Source organism: Macaca nemestrina, chromosome X, assembly GCF_043159975.1.
Source record: "Macaca nemestrina isolate mMacNem1 chromosome X, mMacNem.hap1, whole genome shotgun sequence".
In the NCBI taxonomy this organism is placed as follows: Eukaryota; Metazoa; Chordata; class Mammalia; order Primates; family Cercopithecidae; genus Macaca; species Macaca nemestrina.
In genome coordinates, this window is record NC_092145.1 from 118,646,616 (window position 1) to 118,674,067 (window position 27,452).

Genomic DNA, 27,452 nt, shown 5'->3' on the forward strand with positions numbered 1-27,452 from the left:
TCTGATAATAGGTATGAGACAAGGATAGCATATTGATTAAAAAAGTCATGGACTTTGGATCTGGAATTTTAGGATCCAGATTCTGACTGAACCAGTTACTTGCTCTGGGGCTACAGCCAAGTTATTTAACTTCTCTGAAACTCGATTTCCTTATCTGTAAAATGGGGATAAATATGCTACCTTAGAGAGTTATGAGAATTAAGTGAGTTAATACCAGTACCTCTTAGAAACATGACTGACATATAGTAAGTACTCAATAGCTGTAATAATAATAATATACCAATACATACTAATACTAATAAAGTACCTGTTACTAATAATTTTATCATTGCTACTGTTGCTCTTGTTGGAAGATTATGGTAAAGATGACATGTGAACAGGTAATCCTTTTATGTTTCTATGGCAAGTATAGGACTTTTGACCTGTGGATGCTTTTGACTACTTGGATTTAAATACAAATATTTTAATCATAATTAAACAACAATTAATGAAATTTTTTGTTAAGAAAATATTTCCCAGTCCAGATCGTTCCACTAAGCCAACTCTGTGATCAGTTTTCTGTACCATGCAGTTAAACTATTTTTTCCATTTTCATGTTTATGCTCCTGAAAGTATATTCATTGGGATTGCTTTTTTTCTGTTTAAATACTAAAACCAGACTTTTAAAGTATCAAATTGTATTAATCATGGTTTCCACTATTTTAAGTCTACTTTTGTACTGGTATTAAAGTACATTATTTTTTTCTTTATCATTATACACTAATGTGCTAACCAATATAGCTTTTTAAAAGAAGCGTTATTACACCTCCCTATTATGCTTCATTTAAAGTGTATTTTTGTTTCCCCTACAGTCCTCTCCACCAATCCCTACCCCCGACCTTCGTATTATTCTTAACATCACTTTCTTCAGTACTCTAGAGCGAGAGAGCATAAGCAGTAGGTTGTGGGTGAAAGTGAAATGACCCCGTAGTGCTGTTTCTGATGATTAGAAGAGTAGCATGGCTGAGTCTTGGAGTACACCAAGATGTTCTGCATGGGAGGTTAAAGGTGGGAAAAGGAAGAAAGCTAAAATGATTTTGCAAATGCTCTACAGCATCTGAGTTATGAAGAGAGGCATTTCAACAGGAAAAGGAGGCCACAATGTTTAGTTAAGTGGTAAAGAAGACTCACTGAAACTTAAGGAAAAACCAAAGAGTATTTCCATGGTTATTTTCAAATATTTGTTCTCTCATCAATTCTACTCTAGGCAAAGATATAATGCAGAATTTCACTTTTTAAAGAACACATTATTGAAACTATTCTGCTAAGCAATGACTTCTTAGTTTAGGATAGGACTCACCAAGATTTTAAAGCAATAAAAGCAGATTTGCTTTAATGACTTTAGTGTTATACACTGTGGTTGATAGTTTAATGTTTTATTAAGTTTGATAAACATTAAGCGTTGTGTGTTTGAATCAACCACTAATCCAAACCAGTAAGCATCTGTTACCATTCGTGATTGTCTGTTCTGTGAAAAGCAACATTATTGCAGAGCTAAGAGTATCTTGAGCAGTAATTGAAATAATAGCCTTTGCTAACTGGACTGATCACTATAATTGTCTTTATTTTCTGATCATTATAATGCATTTTATGTACTAGAGTTGAGGTTTTAGCTGAGTGATCACTTTCAAAAAGAATGATTAGTCTTGATTAATAGTGTATTACCTATAGATGAGACTTTTAGCATAATGCAATTTCCTTAGCTAGTGTTGAGATCCATTTCATCTGTTCTGGAAATGAAAGCAGAAGATACATAGTACTTTGGATTGTTTGTATTGCAGATTAGCTGAATATTTGTGGGAAATCAAAGGTCTAAAACATGCTTAAAATTCTAGTCTGATATCTGGATAAAGAAAATGCAGTACATATACACGATGGAATACTATGCAGTCATAAAAAGGAACAAGATCATGTCATTTACAGGGACGTGGGTGGAAGCCATTATCCTCAGCAAACTAATACAGGAACAGAAGACCAAACACCACATGTTCTTACATGTAAGTGGGAGCTAAACAATGAGAACATATGGACATGGAGGGGAACAACACACACTGGGGCCTGTGGCGGGGGAGGGAGAGCATTAGGAAAAATAACTAATGCATGCTGGACTTAATACCTAGGTGATGGGTTGGTAGGTGCAACAAAACACCATGGCACACGTTTACCTATGTAGCTAACCTGCACGTCCTACGCATGTATCCTAGAACTTAAAAGTAAAAAAAAAAAATCTAGTCTGTTATATGGTAGTAACAAACTATTAGGTTGGTGTGAAAGCAATTGTGGTTTTCGCCATTAAAAGTAATAGCAAAAACTGGCTGGGCGTGGTGGCTCACGCCTGTAATCCCAGCAATTTGGGAGGCCAAGGCGGGCGGATTGCCTGAGCTCAGGAGTTTGAAACCAGCCTGGGCAAAAACCCTGTCTCTACTAAAATACAAAAAATTAGCTGGGCATTGTGGCGTGCGCCTATAGACCCAGCCACTCAGGAGGCTGAGGCAGGAGTATTGCTTGAACCCAGGAGGTGGAGGTTGCAGTGAGCTGAGATCGTGCCACTGCACTCCAGCCTGAGCAACAGAGCGAGACTCCATCTCCAAAAAAAACAGTAACAGCAAAAACCGCAATTACTTTTGCACCAACCTAATACAATCTCATTAAGCACAGTAACTCTGCATTGTATATTGTAGAAGCACCAGAATTTTCTCAGAAATGAAATGATAATGACTTTTTTGATGTGTTCCCTAGAAAGAATTGTGGTCCATCATCTTTTCAGTAGATATACTTTTTGTTATTTAGTGCTTTAGGTGTTATTTACTAATATTACAGCCAAAATAAAATAGGAATGTGCAGTGGAACTCATTTCTTCTCTGTTATAGCTGGCTCTTTGAAAGTTGTTTCAGGAAACTCTAATTGCCTACAACCCTGCAATGAATTGCATAACTGATATACTGTTTTAAAGTCTTGATTCTTGCATGCATTTTTCATCTTTTACTTCAGTTTTAGTCTTTCATTTGGAGCACTTAATGTTAAGCAGTATAAATGTGTCTTTCTAGGTGACATAATTGGATTCTCTCTCTTTTTTTTTTTTTTTTTGTGAGGAAGAAAGCAAGGTCAGCATAGGCTTTGCATTTTCTCCCAGGTTGTTTTTCCTTGAATGGAGTCAGAGTTGAGTCAGGGTCAAAAATACTGACTACTACTGCTACTACTACTACTACTTCTTCTTTAGCTAAAATATAGTAGTAGAATGACTACATATTTTTGATAAAAACCCCTTCTGAAATTTTGCATTTTAGGTAATATTCAAATGACATCATTTTAGTCCTTTTGTTTGTTATTACTTCTGACAAAAGCCCTTTTCTGTAAGCTTTTCATTTCTTTTACTCTTCAGTCATGAAGTATTTGATTATATGAGGACATAGGAAGAAACTAGGAGTAGCCCATGGCCTCAGCTAATGTGTTAGACATCTTATACAGGATTAATGCTAGATTAGTTCCATGAGGTGATTTGAACTGTCAAGGTCATCAAAAACAAGGTAAGTCTGAGAAACTGTCAGAGCCAAGAGGGGCTGAAGGAGAATGATGACTAATTTGGTATGCTGGATGGGATCCTGGAGCAGAAAAAGGGCATTTAGGTAAAAACTAAGGAAATCCAAATAAAGAATGGACTTGAGTTAATGCTGATTTATCAGTATTGGTCCATTAATTATAAAAAATGTACCATTCTAATGGAAGATGTTAATAATAGGGCAACTAGATTCAGGGTATATGGAAGTCTCTGTACTATCTTTGTAATTTTTTTTTGATAATCTAAAACTATTCTGAAAAATAAAGTTTATTGTTTTAAAAGAACAGCATCGTAAGAGGTGGTCTGACTTTCTGTTTAGATGACCTCTTGGTAATGAGGTGTAGGATAAATGTTTAACAAAAGCACAAGGAGCATAGGTAGGGTTATGCCATGAGATGTAGAATTTGATAATCCTGGTAGTGCAGTATCAATTCTTGGACAAGTGCAATTCTAAGTATAATTGACACGCTGAATTCACCTGACGAAGAATTGAAGAGGTAGGAAACATAGTCATTTAGCATAACCTGAAACCTTTACTCCAAATGCATTATGTAACTGAGATTAAAACTTGTTGGGAACATCTAAGTGAGGGGTGGACAACCTTGTTTCTGTGAAGTGCCAGACAGTAAATATTTTAGTCCTTGCAGGCCATACCGTTTTTGTCACAACCACTCAACTCTGCTGTAGCACAAAAGCAGTCATACACGTAAGCAAATGAGTGTGGCTGTACTCCAATAAAACTGTATTTACAGAAACAGGCAGCAGTCTGGATTTGTCCTGTGGTCTGTAGTTTGCTGACCCCTGATCTAAGTGATCATACTGCCCAGCTCCATTAGGTGTACTATAATATCTGTTTCAAAAAGGAATGCAATCTGAGCAAGATAGAATGATACTGCCTTCCCTCTGTTTTCAAGGAGAGTAGAAATGGCAGCAGTGGAGGGATAGAAGTACATGGTTTACTTGTACATACGGTCATTGTGCCTCTGGAAACGCTAAGATCTGTGTATCTGAACTCAGAGCAATTTATTAACCACACTCTTTTTAGATTTAGTCTAATTATGGTCTTTTTGTTTATTTATTCTTTTTTTTTTATACTTTAAGTTCTAGGGTACATGTGCACAACGTGCAGGTTTGTTACATATGTATGCATGTGCCATGTTGGTGTGCTGCACCCATTAACTCGTCATTTACAGTAGGTATATCTCCTAATGCTATCCCTCCTCCCTCCCCCCTCCCCACAATAGGCCCCGGTGTGTGATGTTTATTTGTTTATTCTTAACTGATTTTACTATGACACAGTATTCAGAATCCTTATACCACTTCTCTTTCCAACCAAATTTCGAACCAGGGCTTAAAGTAATATTTTCCCAAGTGCGCGACAGGTATTGTGGTAGGCTGTGTTTTTAGGTGGTACCCCAATAAGTCATTAAATAAACATTAATAAGCAGAATTATCTATAGTCTTCTTTCAGTCTTTATTAATATGTTTGAGAAAATTTAGTTTTAATATAGCATAAACAACCAACATAGCCTCTGTTTTTTGTTTTTGTGTAAGTGAGAATAGCCGTCAAGGTCACAGCATTTGGAAAGGAACAATACTTTGCTGGACTTTTGTAGTGCTATTGTTTTAGTTTGTTCTGTTTCTTTTTAAGGTTACCTTCTGTTTATGGCAAGTGATACTGTTTCCTGTTAATGAAAGTGGTATAATTAAAAAAAAATTATCTAAGTAAAGAGAGTCAACTTAAAGGACATTTCCTGAAGAAAGAGATTCAAATTATGAGAAGAAATTGGTATGAGAGAGATTCTCCATTGCTGGCTTGAAGATGGAAGGGGCTGTGGCACAAACTGAGTGGCCCCTGGCTGATAGCCAACAAGGAAATGGACCTTCAGTCCTACAGCTGCCAACAACTTGAATGAGCTTGGAAGTGGATTCTTCCCTACAACCTGTAGATAAGAGCCCAGCCCAAGTAACACCTTGATTTCAGCCTTGTGAGACCCTAAGCAAACAACCTAGCTGAGACACCTGGACTCCTGACCTACAGAAACTGCTAGATAATAAATGTGTGTTTTAAGCTGGTAGATTTGTAGTGATCTGCTGTGCAACAGTCAAAAACTAATGCAGCCTATAGGCTTTATTCTTACTGCTCTTAAAACAGAGACCATGCCCTCCTCCCCCAACACCAAGACCAAAAAGGTGACAGGAGGTATAGTTGTTGAAAAAGACTGAACAGTGGCTTACCACTCTAGTCTGTAGACCCTGTTCTTTCTGCATTTTTTTGTAGCTTGTCCTTGATCATAAAAATCTCCTCTATGAATCCTCAGCCAGCCAAATGCATGTTGAGTGTCTTTAATGTGTCAAACAGCATCTACTGACCATTTGTGGAATCTTTAAATTCTTCTAAATTCACTTTTTCTCATTCTTGGCAATAGTGGTTGGCACAAGATGCAGCATGGATAGTGGAGAGTTCACAGACCTTGTGGCTATGCCGATTTCCTGTTGAAACCCTAGCTCTGCAGTGTATTAACTATGGGGTACTGTATAAGATTTTAAAGTTTACTAAGTCTTACATTATGTTACGTGAAATAAGCCAGGCACAGAAAGACTCCTCAGTCTCTTTGTCTTGGGGGAAGCACCACTGCTTATGGCATAGCCATGCATTTGGCTGGCTGAGAATTCATAGAGGAGATTTTTATGATCAAGGACAAGCTACAAAAAAATGCAGAAAGAACAGGGTCTACAGACTAGAGTGGTAAGCCACTGTTCAGTCTTTTTCAACAACTATACCTCCTGTCACCTTTTTGGTCTTGGTGTTGGGGGAGGAGGGCATGGTCTCTGTTTTAAGAGCAGTAAGAATAAAGCCTATAGGCTGCATTAGTTTTTGACTGTTGCACAGCAGATCACTACAAATCTACCAGCTTAAAACACACATTTATTATCTAGCAGTTTCTGTAGGTCAGGAGTCCAGGTGTCTCAGCTAGGTTGTTTGCTTAGGGTCTCACAAGGCTGAAATCAAGGTGTTACTTGGGCTGGGCTCTTATCTACAGGTTGTAGGGAAGAATCCACTTCCAAGCTCATTCAAGTTGTTGGCAGCTGTAGGACTGAAGGTCCATTTCCTTGTTGGCTATCAGCCAGGGGCCACTCAGTTTGTGCCACAGCCCCTTCCATCTTCAAGCCAGCAATGGAGAATCTCTCTCATACCAATTTCTTCTCATAATTTGAATCTCTTTCTTCAGGAAATGTCCTTTAAGTTGACTCTCTTTACTTAGATAATTTTTTTTTAATTATACCACTTTCATTAACAGGAAACAGTATCACTTGCCATAAACAGAAGGTAACCTTAAAAAGAAACAGAACAAACTAAAACAATAGCACTACAAAAGTCCAGCAAAGTATTGTTCCTTTCCAAATGCTGTGACCTTGACGGCTATTCTCACTTACACAAAAACAAAAAACAGAGGCTATGTTGGTTGTTTATGCTATATTAAAACTAAATTTTCTCAAACATATTAATAAAGACTGAAAGAAGACTATAGATAATTCTGCTTATTAATGTTTATTTAATGACTTATTGGGGTACCACCTAAAAACACAGCCTACCACAATACCTGTCGCGCACTTGGGAAAATATTACTTTAAGCCCTGGTTCGAAATTTGGTTGGAAAGAGAAGTGGTATAAGGATTCTGAATACTGTGTCATAGTAAAATCAGTTAAGAATAAACAAATAAACATCACACACCGGGGCCTATTGTGGGGAGGGGGGAGGGAGGAGGGATAGCATTAGGAGATATACCTACTGTAAATGACGAGTTAATGGGTGCAGCACACCAACATGGCACATGCATACATATGTAACAAACCTGCACGTTGTGCACATGTACCCTAGAACTTAAAGTATAAAAAAAAAAGAATAAATAAACAAAAAGACCATAATTAGACTAAATCTAAAAAGAGTGTGGTTAATAAATTGCTCTGAGTTCAGATACACAGATCTTAGCGTTTCCAGAGGCACAATGACCGTATGTACAAGTAAACCATGTACTTCTATCCCTCCACTGCTGCCATTTCTACTCTCCTTGAAAACAGAGGGAAGGCAGTATCATTCTATCTTGCTCAGATTGCATTCCTTTTTGAAACAGATATTATAGTACACCTAATGGAGCTGGGCAGTATGATCACTTAGATCAGGGGTCAGCAAACTACAGACCACAGGACAAATCCAGACTGCTGCCTGTTTCTGTAAATACAGTTTTATTGGAGTACAGCCACACTCATTTGCTTACGTGTATGACTGCTTTTGTGCTACAGCAGAGTTGAGTGGTTGTGACAAAAACGGTATGGCCTGCAAGGACTAAAATATTTACTGTCTGGCACTTCACAGAAACAAGGTTGTCCACCCCTCACTTAGATGTTCCCAACAAGTTTTAATCTCAGTTACATAATGCATTTGGAGTAAAGGTTCCAGGTTATGCTAGATTTTTTTTTAAAACAATTTTAAAATAATAGTCAATGTAAATTGTACTTCACAAACTGATCAAGGAGGCTAGTATGCTCCATTTAAAAATAGATAGCAACTTTATATTTGTAAAACTCCTATTTCTTCTAGATAGAAATTGTGACATACTCATTTTATGTATTTACAAAACAAAGAATACTAGAATAAAACACATTCGTATTTCCACCATTAAAGAATGTGATTTAAAAAAAAAAAAAGTTAACTAAGTCTTAACATCCTTGTCAGTAAAATGGGAATCATAGTGTCTTTCTTCTAGAGCTGTTGAGAAAATTGCATGAGACCTTTTGCAAAGCACTTAGTAAGAGTGCTTGGCCCAAACAGTAGGTATCTAATCAATAGTAGTACTGCTGCTATTGTCATCATCAGGGCAAGTCCAGGGTGAAAGAATTTTTTTGGAAGCCCTCAAGGAAATGGAGGAGTGACAAACGTGGAAAGGATATGATATATTGAAAATAATGTTCACCGCAAAGTTAGCAGCAGAGCTGTAGCTGGAGGTATATGTACCTTTAGGTCCACTATGGAGTGAAGGAATCTTTGCTCAAGGGTTACCTTCTTCATGAGGCCACCCCTGACTACCCTATTTAGTACTAAAAGCTGTCCCAATCCCACCATAGTATTTCCAATTTCTCTACAGTATTCTACATTTTTTCCCCATAAACTTATTTCCTTTTAATACATTTTATAACTTATCATATTTATTGTTTGTATATTTCTTCATGTTCCTGGCACATCGTAGTAATATTTTTGAACCTAAATATCCTATCTTATTTTGTACTTTGCTTGTCCTTCCTTTTCTGTTCAATTTTTAATTTTCTCTCCTTGTGTGATTGTTTTTATCACTCCATTTCCTCTCCCACTTAGTTTGGAATTTAAACACTGTGTCTCAGTTCTTTTAGTGGTTACCCTTAAAATAACACCATGTGTTATATACTTATCAAGTATAATATTAGTAAGTCTCATTAGCCTTATCTCAGCCAATGCAAGGATCTTAGGACATTTTAACTTTATTCCTTCTTGATTTACATGTTAATGTCTATCATATATTTTAATTCTTTCTGTATTTGGAGACTCAGCAAGACATTATTATTACTTACAGTCAGTTTACTTAGGTTTATTCACATATTTATGTTTTATCTGACTCTTCATTCTTTGCTGTATCTTTGACTTTCTATCCAGGGTAGTTTTCCTTCTGCCTAAAGTATCCTTTAGAAATTTGTGTAGTGTGGGTCTGCTATGACAAACTGTTTGTGTTGTCTTAAGTTTGCTTTCATCATTGAAGATTATTTTCCCTGCTTAAAAAATTATTTGGATGGCACTTTATTTTAGCTCATCAAGTACATCATCATTCTATTGTCCTCCGATTTCTATTGTCCACTGTCAAAATGTCACTTCTTTGGAGATACTCTGTCCTTTTATTACCTCTGGTTATTTTCAGGTTTTTTCTTTGTCTTTATTTTTCTATGGTGTGTCTAGGTATAGATTTCTTTTTGTTTATCCTGCCATGATTCAATGGAATCTTGAATTTGTAGATAGACATATCTGATGAAAATTCTGTGAAAAGATCCTATGAAAAATTATCAGCCATTTCCTCATAGATTTTCTCTAACTCATTCTCTCTTTCCTCTCCTGCTGGGACCCCAGTTGACATACATTAAATCTTCTCATCATTTCGTCTAAGTTTCTTATCCTAATTCTGTGTTTTTCACCTTTTTGTTTTTCTCCATGATGTATTCTGGATCATTTACTTTGACCTATATTTCTCTTCATTAATTTTATTCAGCTTTCAGTTACTCTGAAACCCATCCATTGAGTTTTAAATTTTGGCTTTTTTTTTTTTTTTTTTTTTTTTTTTTTGAGACAGAGTCTTACTTCATCACCCAGGCTGGAATGCAGTGGCGCGATCTCGGCTCACTGCAACCTCCGCTTCCTGGGTTCAAGCGATTCCTGTGCCTCAGCCTCCTGAGTAACTGGTACTACAGGCACGCGGCACTGTGCCCAGCTAATTTTTATATTTTCAGTAGAGACATGGTTTCGCCATGTTGGCCAGGCTGGTCTGGAACTCCTGACTTCAAGTGATTGACCTACCTCAGCCTCCCAGATTGCTGGGATTACAGGCGTGAGCCACTGCTCCCAGCCTGTATTTTTTGTTTGTTTGTTTCAATATCTCATGTCTTTTGTCTTTTATTTTTGCTCATTCTAAGATACAGTATCTTTTCTTGAGAGGATCTGCCTACCAGGTTTAGGGGATTGGGAAGCTCATGGCCAGGACTGCTTTAATCCAACTTTAAGATTTAAAATTCCTTGGACCACCAGATAAAGGAGAGCCAGGCTCCAAGTCCATGCAAGGCCAGGTTTGTTTTGGGTTCACCTCCACCCTAGGGGTAGCCTTTCAGAAGAAACCACAATAAGGTGGGGGTTGGTTTATCAAATGGACTGTAGGTCTTCACTCACTCATTCCTGTGAGGCCCTCTGAGCCCTATGGGGCAGCTGCTTCCTAGGGGTGGAGAATTGCCCTCCAGGCAAAAGTAGTTTTATGTGATTGAACTCACTACTGTGAGTTCCCTTTTTCTACTAGATCTTCAACTGGCGAAATTTAAGTACCTTATGTTTGATACTTTCAAAAAAACGATGGAGGGGGGAGGTTTTGTTTTGTTTTTCAGTAGGAAGGCTAGTCCAGGTTATCTGTTTCATGATCATTGGAAGCAGAACTCTCTCTGATTCTTCCTTGATTCTTTGTGTTGGTAGTGAAAGGGTACCCTTTTAGTATGGGAGACATGATACTTTTTAGGGGAGAAGTAATGAAGAAGTACTTGTACAATAGCAGATCAGCCCCAGAAGTCTCCTGTTGTTGGTATGCGCCAGACACAACCCTTTATGCCTTGTTATTTCCTGTACTGCTGAGAACCCTCTAAAGTAGCTATTATCTCCATTTCACAGTGTAAATAAAGTAGCCCCAGAGAGATTGAATAACTGGCCTCTCATTATAGTTAGTAATGAGTAATGGGCACATCCAGGATGCAGCCCCAGGTCTTTTGAGCTATCAAGCCCTTGCTCTGTTTATGTTGTGGTGGCTTTGATTCCAAGAGGAAAAAGTTAGTCTATCAGAGGCTAAAGTGCATTCTCTCAAGGGGACTTTCCCATAATTATGGGGTGTTTGCAGCTGGAGTGTCTGTACTTCCAGATTGCCTGGGCTTGCCAAAAGGAAGTTGTAGGTTCATTGTAAAATATTAATGTGCAGGGATTCTTGGTTAATAGAATAAATTATTTTTTCTTTTAAAAGTTCAGTTGTCTCTCAGTGGAGCTGCCTTAAAAAGTTTGTGTTAAAGCATCTTGTTCTTTTATATGATCTCAAGCCATCTGTTTGCATCTATGATAGATATTCTTCATGCTTCATTCCTTATTTTTTCCCTACTGGTTGATATAAAATAAAGGATTCCATTAAAGGACAGGGCATAGTAATTGCATATGTCTTGATTTTTAATGAATTGATAAAGTCTCTCAGCATTTGCTTGTTTGTAAAGGATTTTATTTCTCCTTCACTTATGAAACTTAGTTTGGCTGGATATGACATTCTGGGTTGAAAATTCTTTTCTTTAAGAATGTTGAATATTGGCCCCCACTCTCTTCTGGCTTGTAGAGTTTCTGCCAAGAGATCCGCTGTTACTCTGATGGGCTTCCCTTTGTGGGTAACCCGACCTTTCTCTCTGGCTGCCTTAACATTTTTTCCTTCATTTCAACTTTGGTGAATCTGACAATTATGTGTCTTGGAGTTGCTCTTCTCAAGGAGTATCTTTGTGGTGTTCTCTGTATTTCCTGAATTTGAATGTTGGCCTGCCTTGCTAGGTTGGGGAAGTTCTCCTGGATAATATCCTGCAGAGTGTTTTCCAACTTGGTTCCATTTTCCCCCTCACTTTCAGGTACACCAATCAAATGTAGATTTGGTCTTTTCACATAACCCCATATTTCTTGGAGGCTTTGTTCATTTCTTTTTATTCTTTTTTCTCTAAACTTCTCTTCTCGCTTCATTTCATTCATTTGATCTTCAATCACTGATACCCTTTCTTCCAGTTGATTGAATCGGTTGCTGAAGCTTGTGCATTTGTCACGTAGTTCTCGTGCCATGGTTTTCAGCTCTATCAGGTCATTTAAGGACTTCTCTGCATTGGTTATTCTAGTTAGCCATTCGTCTAATCTTTTTTCAAGGTTTTTACCTTCTTTGCTATGGGTTTGAACTTCCTCCTTTAACTTGGAGAAATTTGATCATCTGAAGCTAAACAGTCATTGGCCAAAATATTTCTAATTTTATGATCTCACCCTGTGTCTATTTACTGGTTTAAATTTGTGCTCAAAATTGTCAGTCTTCAGTCCAGCATTAATTAGGAACCATGAAGTTTTCTTTGTCGGCTGAGTCTTAATTGAGTTTATATACCTCTAACTTCACAAAAAAGTGATCATATGGATAATATAAGTAGTTTATTTCCATTTAATGGTATTTTCTGGTGGTAAGCTATTATAGTGATTGAGTGTCATATTTCATCTTGCCAGATGATACAAACTGAAATTTTTTAGCAAACTATTAAAACATCCAAGCCAACAAAAAGCTTGAATTAATTTTGAGCTAATCATTGTCACAGCTGATTTTGTAAAACTTTAGGTTGAAAAGCTTTTTGAATTTTAGGAGCTATGTTCGGTTCAGTTCTCTGCTATTATAAAATACTATTTTGTAAAATGCCTCAAGTTTATAAGGCCTATTTTAAATCATTAAGTATTTAAGAATAGATGTTATTACATGGTAAAAGTTAAAAAGTCTGCTTTTTGAGTCTTAGTTATGGTATCACTGGAAGGATTTTGAATTGGCAATGAACATCTCTAGTAAAACAAAATTGTTTTTGAGGATGTGTTTAAAAAATAGTTAACATGTTATATGATTTTGTAGCATTTGTTTACCTTTCAGTAATTGGCATTGACAAATCAACATTTTTATTTGTATTAGATAAGTGAAAATCTCCCCCAAGGTATCTAAGAGCTGTAACTTCAAATTAACTTAAATATAACTATACTAATGTAAGTGTCTGGAAGATGGCACCCATGTTTGTACATCCTAAAATGGATTTATCTGTTTGTCCATCCAGTAGCATTTACTGGGTCTTCATTAGCACAGACAGTGTCAGGCACAGTTCCATATGTTAGAGACACAGGATGGATAAGAGAAAATTCCTGCCTTCAAAGAACTAGTTTAGTCAACTCGTAGGTCCTTTATTAAGAGCTGACCTTCAGTTATGCATAACCGTGTTTGTGTAGAATACTGTAACCCCTAACTTTCCTATTTGTGTAATATGGAAGGCCAAGTGATGAAATTGTTATTAAAAACACCAATTCCCAAATAGTGTGCCGTGACTTTTATATGCTAAATAGAGTGTGGCAATGTTAGATTTCCTTTTTGACTCAGAAAGACTGTGAGGGTGAGTGAGTGAGGATGTATATGTGTGTGCATGAGGAAACAACAGAGCAGAACCCCTAGTCTAGTATGCTTTGGTTAGTTGGTATTCATCAAACCCCAAAAGATTGAGAAACATCAGTTGTTTGAGACCCTAAAATTCTAAAGTAGAGCCAGGAATCCTGAAAGACTACATTATGGACCTGATGAGTTTAATGCCTGCCATTTTTAACTGAGTATGTTGATCGTAAAAGAACTGTAGCTTGTCCTCTCATTTTAAATAGATTGGACTCCTTCTGTAATAGGGATTGTCAACAACAACAACAAAAAGAATGGACTCCTAATGCTAGCCAGAATAAAATAGGTTGAAAATGCACAGATTTCCATTTCCAGAACAAAAAGGCGTAGACTTACTTTTCACTGCCCCTTCCCTCCTCTATAAATATAACTAAATGTCCTGGAAATTATTCAGCTGATGGCAATAAAGGGATTCTGAAAGTTAGGAAGAAAGCAGAGTAGCTAGGAACCTCAGGACTAGAGGTTTGAGGACAATAAGTGCAAGTTCACTGGGTTTTCTTTTAATCTCCCATTTTCTCCTAGACTGGGTGCTGGAGATACCTGCAACCCAGAATCACCAGTGGGCAAAGAAAACAGAACAAAAAGCCTGCTTTTTCTGGCCAAAGGACCAGGAAAGGGAAAGCCCAACAAAGAACTAAGTGGGAGTGCTCATCCCCACTGTTTCACAGTGGGTACTCTGATCTGTCCCTATTATGGCCCCAGTTGCTGCAGGAGCAGCAAAGCCCCTGGCCCTCCCACTCACTGCTCTACAACTGGGGCCATGACGGGTGGTTTGTTCTGCCAACTATGGTGAAGACCAGGCCATTTCAGCCCCTATGGTCTGCTCTGTAGACAGCAGCAGCAACAGCAAAGCCCAGGCTATACTGCCTTTGCTCCCAACTGGCCCTAGCAGGTGGTTTCTTCTGTAGGGAGCAGTAAGCAGCTGCAACAGCAGCGAAACCATGTGTCTTCCTGTCCTCCACCTCATGGCTTAAGGAGACCCAGGCCCCAGTAGGTGACCCCCTCCCCTTCAAGGTTTCCCAGCAATAGCAAGTGGCCCTGGGAAGTACATTTTGTCCTTGCAGATGGCATCAGCAGGGATTGAGTGGGAGTCCCAACATCACCAGGAGAATGAAGCACACCAAAATAGCATTGTGAGGGCTCAGAAAACTAAATTGTCATTGGAACTGAAGCCCACAAAAGTAGTCTAGAACCTACACACTAAACCTAAGCAGGGTTACCACCCTGCTAAAATAGAAGATCTTGTCATCAAGTCTCCTAACAATAAGCAAAACATTCAGAATACAATTGAAAACCACTTGTCATAGCAAGCATCACAAACTATCTAGGATACAATATGAATGAAAAAAGACATCAACTGATTCCAATACCCAGTTGAATCAGATATGGGAATTTGATGAAGTTTTTAATTCAGCTGTCATACAATTTATCCAACAGTCAGTTGCAAATTTTCTTGAAACAAATGAAAAGACAGAAGATCTCAGAAAAGTAGAGCTAAGAGCATTTCCTAATGAACTAGAATGTCAGAGAAAAAAAAGGGTCAAGAATGGTGTCATAATTTTTGGCTAAGCTGTCAGAAGGAAATTCGGAGTTGCCTTCAAGTGAGATAGCGAGAGGAGAGATTAGAAAGCTCAGTTCACTCAGATGTTTTGGGGGATATGATTGCCCTTTCTCTTCTTGTCTTCCATGCCTTATTGATTAGCAGGAGTCATTACAGAGACTGAGAGGTTGGTCCGTCCATGGGAAACTGGTTAAAAGTGAGCATCACTAACTTGCATACTCACATGCATGGATTTGGTTTCTTACCTAACTTGAAAAATTCCCCAAGTGTTTAGATATTTGATTTTACTATGTTGCCTAAACAGTTACATCCACTATACTCTTATTTTCAGATTTTTTTTCCCTAAAGCAATTATTTTCCAGATCATCTACTTTGTCTTTAGACCTAGAAACAGATTACTACAATTATGATTCAAAACCTATTTTCTGCTGCCCTGCACTGAGCTGAGTAATTGGGTGTAAATGGTTATTTCCTTTGCATGCTTTGCCTTTGTGTTAAGTGTTTTTTGGTTAAAAGACCAGAGGTTGCATTATTGCCTGCTGAATATGCTTATATTAACAATTGTAAAAAAATAAATTACTTTTGGGAGTATTAATGAATAGGCATTTAAATTGCATAGTTAAATCTTTTCCGTCCTTTACTAAGCAAACAATTGGATTACCCCCCATAAGAATTTAATTGACAATTTCCATGCCACATTTGGGTAGGGAATATTTGTTACAGAAAAAAGTTGTTTGAAATCAGAAGGTTCTTAACTGTTTCAATTTCATAATTTGTATTTGTGTTGTTGTTACACATACTAAAATTTAGGTTATCATGTCCAAAGTCCACTGATAATAAATGCTACATGGGCAATGGGGTGGAGTGTGACAGAAGAGAGAGGTTTCTTAACCACAAGACTGGACTGCTAAGGTGTAATATGAGTATGGGGGCAAGAGGTAGGTATTTTATATGGTTTTTCCCAAACTAACTTGAACGAGAAACTTTCATTCTTTAAGGACTCCACAAGATGCCAATTTGGGAAACCCTGACTTAGAGTGTTAGGTAATTACATTTTTGTTTCTGTTTTACAGTGTAATTTTGTATACTCCTGATGCAACTGAAATGAATAAAGAGAGGCATATTGGTGGCTTTAAGATCTCTTTCACTAGCTTATTTAAATTAGATAATTTAATTTTATTTAATTTAGAAGTAGGTTTACCTGGTTATGGAGATCTTTAAAACATGGTTTTAAATGAGAAGAGATTAACAGTATTCCACAGAAGTGTCACTGAAATAAAAATCTGTTAAGGAGGATAACAACTTCAGAGTGCAGATATTAACCTCCGCCCCCTAGTTGCAGAGTTGTGATTAATGGCTTGCAACAATACTATTATAGGATAATGTAGCATTTGGAAAACAACCTATGTTAGTGGCATATTAACAGAGCACACCCCTTACAAATATGATTTTCAGTGTAACTTCAGACTTCCATAATTATTAGTTTCCATTTACAAAGTGTGGATTATGCACAGAGAATTTGACAATTGTGATAATGCTAGGTACTAGTTAAAAGTAATTAGGTTTATGAACACTAGTAGAGAAGGAGGAGTGAAGAGGAGGAGAAAAAGGTCAGTAGTGAGTTTCAAAAAAGTTGTTTCTCCACTAAATATTTTCATTGGGCCAATTTCTGATGTATAGGCCCACATTTAGAAAATAACAAAATGTGAATGTATAGCTCTTAACATAAAAATGAAAGTTATGGTTTTCTTGCACCAGCCTTAAGAGGAGTGTTCCTATTTAGGGCAGACCCTGCTAGGCCTTCCCGTTTGTTATTTCCACAAGATATGGTACCCTAAGAGCTTGCCTTTCGCACTTCTTCTTTTTCCTTTCTGGGCTTCTTATAATCTTTCTATGGGGATGTGTCCAGCAGTCCCTTGGGGAGGGGTTTGGGAATATATTCATGTTTTCTGGGGTCTGTCCTCTTTATTCTTAAGTGCTGTCATTAACAGCAATGGCTTCAATTACCTCTCATTCACTCATGCTACCTAGGGAGTATAGAGGTTAAGAATTTAGATTTCGAAGTTCCATATGTTTAGGCTCCAGCCCTAGCTCTAACTTCCACTGTTTGACCACAGACAACCTCTGAGCCTCAGTTTCCTATCTATAAAATGAGGCTGGTATTGTATTAGCTATGATGACAAATAAATTATGATAAATAACGAGAATCTATGTAAACTTCTTGGCAGCATGCTTGCTGCTGACATGTTATATTATAAATGACAGTTGTTGATGTCTTCATTATCATGACCCCTTCCTTGAACTTTATACTCCTATCTGTATGCCCTCTATAAATCTCTGCCTGGATATTCCATGGAAACCAGTATTTTCCAAACATAGCCATGTGCTTTGTTTCTTTCTCAGCCTTCTGTCAGTTCTTTCTCTTGTAATTTCTTTCTCATTTGGTGGTATCATTCACCCAGTAACTGTTGCCAGTAATTTGTAAGTTTTCTTACGACTCAACCCCAACCACCCTCTAGCTAATCATTCACTGTGTTATCTTGTGAGTTTATTTTCTTAAGTATCTGTCTGTCGCCTTTACTTTATCACCTCTTTCTTGGGCTAACGCAGTAACTTCCTGAGTGGCTCCCACCCACTCCACAACGTCTCTCACTCTCTGTCATAGTGATCTTTGGCCCTCTTTTCCCTTTCCAGCCACTTCTCACCCTCCAGTTTTTCATGCTAGCAGTACCAAATAGCTTAAAGTGCCCAGCACACACTGTGGGTTTTGTTTTGTTTTGTTTTCTGAGACAGAGCCTTGCTCTGTTGCCCAGGCTGGAGTGCAGTGGCATGATCTCTGCTCACTGCAACCTCCCCTCCCGGGTTCAAGCGATTCCCCTTCCTTAGCCTCCCAAGTAGCCGGGATTACAGGCGTGAACCACCATGCCTAGCTAATTTTTGTATTTTTAGTAGAGACAGAGTTTCACAATGTTGGCCAGGCTGGTCTCAAACTCCTGGCCTCAAGTGGTATGCCTGCCTCGGCCTCCCAAAGTGCTAGAGTTACAGGCATGAGCCACTGTGCCCTGCCAGGGCCCAAAACACTGCGCCCTGTGTTTTGACTTGGCTGTAGGCTGTTGCACAGGCTATTACTTAGCTCTGGAATCCTTTCCTTTCCCTGCTTAGCCCAAAAAACTCCTATTCATTGTTCCAAGCCCTCCAGGATGTCCGTATGTCATAGAGGCCTTCTCTGAGTACCATGCTATCCATAGATTTTGAGTACCATGCTATCCATAGATTTTGTACATATATATGCATATATATACAGTATATACACATATATGCTGTATGTATACATGTATCTATATATGTATATGTATATATAATTATATGTACATGCATTCTATATACATACACATTATATAATGCATATATACATATATACATTATATAATGTATGCATATATACACACAATATATTATATATACTATATATTATATTATGCTATATTATATGTATATATACACATATATACATTATATATACATATATGTATGTATACATACATTATATATACATTATATATACATATATGTATATATACATTATATATGTGTGTATATATACACACACACACATATGTCAACAGCGGCCTACTAGATTGGAAGTTCCCTGAGGACAAGAATTGCTTTATTAATCTTTTTTCTTATTTATTCTTTATAGTCTTTGTCTTATTTTCATTGGGGAAATGAGGTAAATAAGATAAAATGCAAATGTCAGTAGAATTTTTAAAATCTTAGTGCTTTAATATGTATTTGTGATTTAGCTAAGATTGCTTAAAGTGTGTAACCAAGTGAGAATTCTCACTTTTGTAATGTGTTTATCTTCATATATTTTATATATTTTCTTGCTTGTTTCTTTCCATCCATGTCTAATCTCCTTCTTCACATTTCTTATGTTATAAAAAATCTTTTTTATCCTCTTATTAATAGTTATTGATATATCCTCCATCAAGTATGAGCTAACAAAGACCTAGAATCGATGTCCCTCTACATTGGCTCTAACCCCAGCCTTTTTCACACACTCAAGCACACACACACACACAAATCAAATTTTCCAGAACCTTTACTTTGAGAAGAAATTGGCTTATGTGACCAGCAGTCCTCTCATAGAAGTAGTAAATGATGAGTGTGTTATAGGTAGACTCAGACCAGAAGATGGTGTGCTACATGAAATCTAAAGTGAGGTCTACTAAACTTCACTGATGTATCAAGGTGTGACAGAGGTACTAATTATGTCAATATAAGTACTGAGTTAGTAAATGCTAGTCTTAACTCTGAATTGTTCAGCTTTGACAGGTGAGCTAGATTTGTTCTGTTAGCTTATTGGAGATTCATTGCTAGCTGTTTCAAATAAGCCTCCCCCTTCTATTTTCAAGGAATGATCTGAATCATACTGCGCTTAATTCCTTTGTCAGGTCTTTAATTGTTAACATTTAGGCAACAGCTCCTGAGACTTTTATTTTCATAATTTTCCATTTCGTGTGTGTTTTTTGCAGTAGCAATGAGTAGGAAATTTTTTTTTCTTTGGTTTAATCACTGTACCTAAAGCAACTCAGCTTGGTGAATGTATGTAAGCACATGTGTTGGAGCCTGGGGATGGGTACCAGAAGTGTTAAAAAGTGTCAGGACAGCATCTCTGTTCCCTTCCCGCTATCACATTGATTACCACAATAATCATTGTCACAGCTGATTTTGTAAACCTTTAGGTTGAAAAGCTTTCACAAAGCTATCACAGAGCACAGGAAGACAAGGAGAGGATTTATTGATGAAATTATATGCATAAGCTCTTCTTTAGTGGCAATGACTACCCTAAATAGTGTTGAAATAAGAGGGAACAGACCATCATTATTTTTCATTGGTATAGTTTTTATATAAATTTATGTATGTCTATAGTTTTCAAGATTTTATTCTTACTGCTAATGTTGTCATTTATAGTTATTTTATTTTAGCTTTGTTTCCTTTTTACCTACCCATCATCAATGTTCCTCAATTTTTAACGTCAGAACTGTGTAAAAAGTAGTAGGAAGATACAGATTTAGAAAATGGGTAGAGAAATATCTAGAAGCACCATGATTTCTCAAAACTTTATATACTTACATAAAATTGTTATTTAATAAATATATCAATGGCTTATTCTTTTCTAGTTTGTCATTTTTCTTACATCATTCACCAAATATTTTTTGAGGGCCTAGTATGTACTGGGCACTCATTAAGTTTATATTTTAATATGAATACACACACATAAATATAACATTACATATTATAAGTATATATGAAATAATATAAATGCATGTATGTGTGTGTATATATGTGACTACACACAGTTTATTTTCATTATTCATGGTAGTTGTGTTCTATAAAGTTACCATGAACGCTGAATGAACCAATACTGAACCATTGCTCCTAGGGGAAATACAGGGTTGGGTTCCTTCAAACCTCTGGTCACAACATTTTCATCAACTGATCAATATATAACCTTGTTTTATGTGTGTTTCTGTTTAAAGATACTGCATGTAATATATACTGTTGATTCATTAACATTGAACTCACAGCCAACATTGTTATAACTCATGCCTGAAGGAACCTTCTCTAACTCACATATTTTCCCCATAAGACACATCACAGCCTTCTTGTGCTTAGGAACACTAGACAGTCCCTTCAGCACTATGCTTGGCGACCATCTTAAACAGCAAAATCACCAAGAAAAAGCACAAAATGCAAAAAATGCTCTAAATAGATTTTGAAAAGATCACTTGTTGATGGCATGAGAGCTGAAACAAGAAGGCAGAGCATCATCTTGTTTGCCTTCAGCTGGCATCATGCACATTGGGTGACTCAAATTTTTCACCGTTACATGCATGTCTGTAAACGACTGAAAGTGCCATGACTATTGATTTGGGGGTTATAAGTAAATTTTACCAAGTAGGTGAATTTACAAACATGCACTGTGCAATGTAATGAGGATCAGCTGTATATCAGCTTTATGTCTGTGTTGTGTGTATATGTGTGTAAAAACTTGTTCTTGGCCTTCACTTTCCCTATCTTTGTCTTTTCTTTTTTAAATCATTCACAGTTTTCCTATGTATCTTGTGGTACATTGCACAATTCATTATAAATGTAATGGGGCTTCTAGGCTTGTGTTATGGACGGAAATTTCACCGCGTTTTTTAAAGGTTTCCTGAGACATGATGTGTTTTTGTTTATAGACCTCTCATAGGGTGAAAATTTAACATGTAACTCCAAAGTTTACGTGTTGCAACTCAAAGTATTATTTTAAGTTTATTACAATTAGATAAAAAATTATAACTGACAATTCATATTGACTTTATTATGTTTGAGATGCAGTGTTTTTTTGAAGTGCCCTCAAAAGCCCTTTGTGCTCTTCCCCAATCGCAACTCCCTCCCCCTCAAACCACTATCCTGCCTTTTATATTAATCTTTTAAAATTCTCTTTATAGCTTTACCCCCTATGTTTGTATCTCTAAGGAGTATATTGTTTAATCTTTTAGAACTGAGTAGCAAACACAAACTTATCTGGGTAAAGAAAGGACAATATTACTACTATTGTATGAAGACTTAGGAGAAGAGAAGCTGAACAAGCTCTTGTTCACAGTCTGGCTTCAGATGTTCTGAGAGTGGTTAGGAGCCCATTCTGGGAAGTCGGTTGGCACATGCACAAATAAATCCCAAGGTCATGCACAAATAAATCCCAAGACAAGGGGCTCTTCACAGGCAGGACATTTCTGCTGTAGTGCAGGATAGGGGGAGGTGCTGAGCACCCAGCAGGAATGTGGTGGGGGGCAATGGTTGCCCTGCATTTCCTGCTCTTCAGCTTCCTGATGCCTGCCTCCCATTCTCAGGAATAGATCAAAGCAGGCACTGCTGTAGGGTTAAATTAGAGTCCTCTGCTAGTCTAGGCAGCAGAGAAGGGCAGAAATCTCCTCAACCCATTGTCAGGAAAAGAAAAATGGAAGAATCTGGATCCAGCTCACCTAACTATTCTGTTTTCAGGTTTAAAAGGTGGCCCGTGGCAGTGGGAAACTTATGGCTCTCAGTCTGGACTGGTTGTCCTCTGTGCCTGAGGCACAGCTGTCAGCCCGAGATTTCCCTTCCTTGCATTCCTGGGGATTCCCTTCATCTCTCTTCTGTGTTGGATCTCCTATTTGCTGTCTCCAGGCATGCTTTTTACTGGTCTACTCTTATTTTAGCAAACACATCCTACAATAATTTCTTCAGAAAGTATGCATGGCAAGTAATTTATTGAGCTTTTTTGTGTCTGGAAATGTCCTTATGGTTATTGATGGTCTGGCTGGATGTTGAATTCAAGATTAGAAATCATTTTCCTTCATGATTATGATGGTGTTGCTCTATTGTCTTCTAGTGTTGCCATTGAGAGATCCAAAGCTCTTCTGGGTGAATTGTGTCATCCTTCCTCGCTGCACATCTTTACCCCCACTTCTGGAAACCTGACAATCTCCTTGTCCACAGTGATTTTAAATCTCACAGTAGTGTGTGTATGGATATGGGTCATTTATTTTGCTGAGTACTTGGTGGGTCCTTTTAATTTGAGCTCCTCATGATTTAAATTCTGGGAAGTTTTCTTGGATTATTCCTTTAATTTCTTCCCCTTCATTTTCTTTGTTATTTTTGCTCTGCTTTTCCCAAGTTTATCGGCCAACGCTTCTATTGATAAATTTCTCTGGGTGTTTTTCAAGGGCTCTTTTGTTTTCTGAAAGTTCTGGTTTTTGTTTCACAATTGTGATATCTTTCTGAGGATATTAATGGTAATTTGAAGTCTTATTGTATAGTGTGTTTCCTCTAAGTTGCTCTTTTTGTTTGTTTTTGGTTCTATCTTCCAAATTAGAGACTCTTCAGATGTCTTAGGAGCCTTAGTTGTTGTATACTCATGATTAGGAATAGAACAGTGGTTCTCAACTGGGGGCAATTTGAACCTTCCCCACCCCAGGAGGATATTTGGCAATATCTGGAGACCTTTTTGGTGGCTAAAGTTGGAGGGGGTGCTATGCTACTAGTATCTAGTAAGTAGAGGCTAGGAATGTTGCTGAGCATCCTACAATGCATAGGACATCCCTGCACAACAAAAAATTAGCTAGCTCAACATGTTAATAGTGCTGATATTGGAAACTCTGTAATAGAGGGCCTCAAAGCTGATTAAGAGAGCTCCGAAGGTGCAAGTGAACCTGTTGACTTTGGATTTTGCTGGAGGATGATCTAGTTGAGTAGCTTGGAGAACCTCTTCATTATCTTTAGGTCTTTTTTTCTGAGCTAGTCAGATATAGAAAAGTCTTTCATATCTCTTGCCTTAAGGGTAAAGATCTGGCTTCCAATATTCTCCCGTTACTCAAAAAGGGACTCGAGCTGTCTGTGTTTAGTGTATATGTGACCACATAATACCGTTGCTTTTCATATAATACCCGCTTCCTCAACAGCCTTGTGTTTCCAGTTCTGAGACCCTATATATATATATATATATATATTTTTTTTTGAGACAGAGTCTCACTCTGTCACCCAGGCTGGAGTGCAGTGGTGCCATCTTGGCTCACTGCAAGCTCCACCTCCCGGGTTCACACCATTCTCCTGCCTCAGCCTCCCAAGTAGCTGGGACTACAGGTGCCCGCCACCACGCCTGGCTAATTTTTTTCTGAGACCCTATGTTTTATTTACTCTTTCCAGAGAATTAACTTGTTGGGATGAGGGAGCGGCAGTTATCCATGGTATGGAGTACAGGAGACTACCTAGGGCTCTAACTGCTTCTCTAACACGTTTCATTCAAACCTTGCTATTTTAACTCTACCCTCTCTTCACTTCCAGTTCCAGAGTTATCTGGAACCCATTCATGAGTTTCTTGAGGATTCTACAGTATAGATGGGTTTGGTTCTGAATTTTCCTTATTTTCTCTTTGCAGTTCAGCTTTCCCAGGTCTGCTAAGTCAATTACTACTCTCCATCTGCTTTCTTGAATTCCAAATTTAATTATTACTATCATCTCCTCTCTTGTTCTCCCAATCCTTTTTTAAAACCCCTTTGGTATCATTTTAGTGGAGTTTGGATAGGGAAATAAATTAGATACATTGTGCTCAACCTATCCCATGATCCTGGAAACCAACATATTATATTCTAGCATAATTTCATTTAATTCTGGTCTTATTTTGGTGTATTTACCTTTGTTATCAGAATTATTTCCTAGACTTCGGTTTTCTTCACATAAATGAAAACTAGAGGATATTATTCTGTGTCTGCATAGGGACACAGTTGAATTCTTTTCAAAACCTTAGGGGATATTATAGTGATATTCACTTCCAACATATTCTGGTTTAATTGACGTTTTTGCTTAAAAACATAGACTGCTGTAAGCAGCCATCTGCCTCAAGTAGAACCTTGTGTTACCATCCCAGTCAATATTCAGAGTTTGTAAAAAGTTGAATAAAGAATATATATTTCATTAAATCTGGATTGCTGTCAATTATCTTGTTCCATTTTTATTAATACTGTGGTCATAATTAGTGGAAATATGAGAAAGATAGTTGTTTATGATGATGGCTTATAACTATCTCTACCAGTATTTTCCCCCACATAAATATTCAAGAATTGACTATACCTTAGATTTAAATTTTTAAGGGTGAAATTTCGAACATCAATAAAAGGTACAGGGCAGACTGAAACCTGTACCTCCTGAATTTTTGCTGTTCTCTAAGCTGTCATCGAAGCATAAGTAATAAGGGTAATATAGTAGGTGTGTCACACTACTTTATCACTCCTCCCTTTTTAAGATGGGAAACCAAGCCAAATTTTAGATTTTTTATCAGTTTCTGCTGAGTTTCCAGTTAATGGGTTAAATCACAAAAACCTCAAAATATATTTTGGTATCTTTTTAGGGTGTTAAATTTGATTAACTCCCTGGATGTCATTGACGGACAGACCCTTAAAATGCTTTACTTGTAACCTGTCTTCAGGTCTTCAGTAGTTCATAGATATAATTATTTTCTTTGCCTCATATTATAAAATTAAAGAATTGGGGATTTGATTTGGTTTTTATTCACAGATTTTTAAAAGTTTGTGTTTTGTTGTCTAAGTATTCTCTTTTCTCCCTAGCTCTATTAATTTTATTGTTACTAAAAGAAAAGGGGGGAGAAGCTATGCTTTCTTCCTCACCTTTGTTCAAGCAGGAAAAAGTAAAGAATTGACTCAATTGACCGTGAACAATCAACCCCACGTACAGGTCTTGGGAAGTTTCCAAAAAGATATAGTGAATTGAAGCAGACTACACAAATGTATACATAAATAGAGTCCCAAGGGTTTATTTGTGGACAAAAACCAATTACGTGAAGCATTTCCTGAAATTGCTTGCTATTGTCAGGGTAAGTAATCACAAGTAAGACATCAGGTTGAGAATGAAAACGTTTGTCCCTAGCTTTGTAATATTGTCTTCTCACAGAGGAAAATCTTTGAACAGTTTTGAGAGATTATCAAAAGGATCCTCTTTCTGTAGAGTTCTGAAAGATACATTATATTACCATTTCTTTTCCTCCCAGGTTAGCTTATTTCAGTTGCTTGAAAAGAGAGATTTGAAGCTGTTGTATAGTTGATGTCCTCATAATGGCATTAATGTCATCTTGGATAAATGTTTAAGTCTAAGATTAAATTTAGTAGTTTGTCCCGTAGTTGAAAGAAGGACAAACTTTAAGGCCAGCAGTATCACAAGTATTGTACTGTATATAAAGAACTTTTCTCTATCTGCTAATTGAGCACATGCATCTAGGTGTACTGTTCATCCCTGTAATAAGCCAATGAAGGTGGTTTTTTTGTTTGTTTGCCTTCTCCCCAGGAGGGGAAAAATACACACATGTATACATGTACGCATGTATTTAATGACCACCATATTAACCTTCAAATAAACCAATCACATTGCTATTGCATTCTGTATTTTATAGTCATTCAAACACACACAAATCTATCTTTGGATTATCTTAATTGAGTTCAGATATTTCTTTTATAACTGTTAACCACAAGGAACCGTGTGTGTGTGTGCGTGTGCGTGTTCCCTGGGCTGGGGTATTGGCATCTTTAAATCATCTCAGCTGATTCAACTGTGAGGTCTGGGTCAGCAAATAGCTAGACCAGTGGCTCTGCTCGTAGAAATTACTTCCCTTCCTCTGGTAATTTCAAACAATTCTAATTTGAAGTTTGAGGAAAATTAAGGATTTCTCTGATTTCAGGTGAAACTGGAGAGGTAGTTGGAGACCAAATCATGCAGGCCTTTCTCTTTGTGAAGTGTTTGTTCAAGTCTTTGCCCAGATTTTATTGGAGAGTGTGTGTGTGTGTTTTCTTATTGTATTTAGAAGTTACTTATATATTTTGGTTCTTGACTTGGACTGTGTATTGCAAATACTTTCTGTCTCTCTGGTGTTTTAAACAGATATCATATCAGATTTTCATTTAAATATCATTACAAGAATGAATGGGAGAAACAAGTTTTTCAGTAGTTCTAGTAGAAGATGGTAGGATGTGGGACATGGAGAGAAGAGGACAGGTTCAAGAGATATTTGAGATAAACTCAGTAGAATTTGTTAGTGAAGATAAGGTAAATGGTGGGTAAGATGAGAGGGAAGTGTCAAGAATGGCTTCAGTTTCTGGTTCATAAGAATACCACCATTACTATGGACTTCACTTATTTTGTTTAAGATGTTGATAATCTACATAGAATTATACAGTCATTATTTGCCTTAAGCATAAGACTACTATTTAGAATTTTTAAAAAATTACTGCAAATTGCAAATTTATTGGTCATTTTATGGTTTAGTAATCTTTTTAAATTGTTACCTCATGGATTATAAAAAATACGTTGGAAGTTATATTACTTAAATTTTATTTTGAAAACTATGTTCAATTTGGAGTCTAAAGTAGAATGGCTTCGTGGTTATATAATATGGCTCTAGTAGATGATGAAACAGTAAGACCTTAATGGGAAATAGGAACTTAAGAAAATCAATGAATTAAAATTGACTTTTTGTTTTATAGGGGTCCCTTCAGTGTTGTACGACGATGTATCAACAGAGAAACTGGGCAACAATTTGCTGTAAAAATTGTTGATGTAGCCAAGTTCACATCAAGTCCAGGGTTAAGTACAGAAGGTAAGAGATGGATTTCAAGTAAGTTATTTGATGTCTGGCTTTATTTCATCTCCAAAATCCATTTACCAACCTAA

General features: G+C 37.1%; 1 protein-coding gene across 14 annotated transcripts in view; it reads left to right on the plus strand.

Annotated features, from left to right (window-relative positions):
* Positions 1–27,452, plus strand: part of LOC105463230 (calcium/calmodulin dependent serine protein kinase) — a 412,561-nt gene that overhangs the window by 47,231 nt on the left and 337,878 nt on the right. For 8 of the 14 annotated variants that reach the window (XM_011710282.3, XM_011710290.3, XM_011710303.3 and 5 more), the window contains exon 2: positions 27,266–27,378. In XM_011710282.3, the coding sequence (XP_011708584.1) occupies positions 27,266–27,378 (113 nt within the window). Of the gene's footprint in view, positions 1–27,265; positions 27,397–27,452 lie in introns of all 14 variants that reach the window. The other 6 variants (XM_011710276.3, XM_071088415.1, XM_071088417.1 and 3 more) reach the window with 1 other exon arrangement.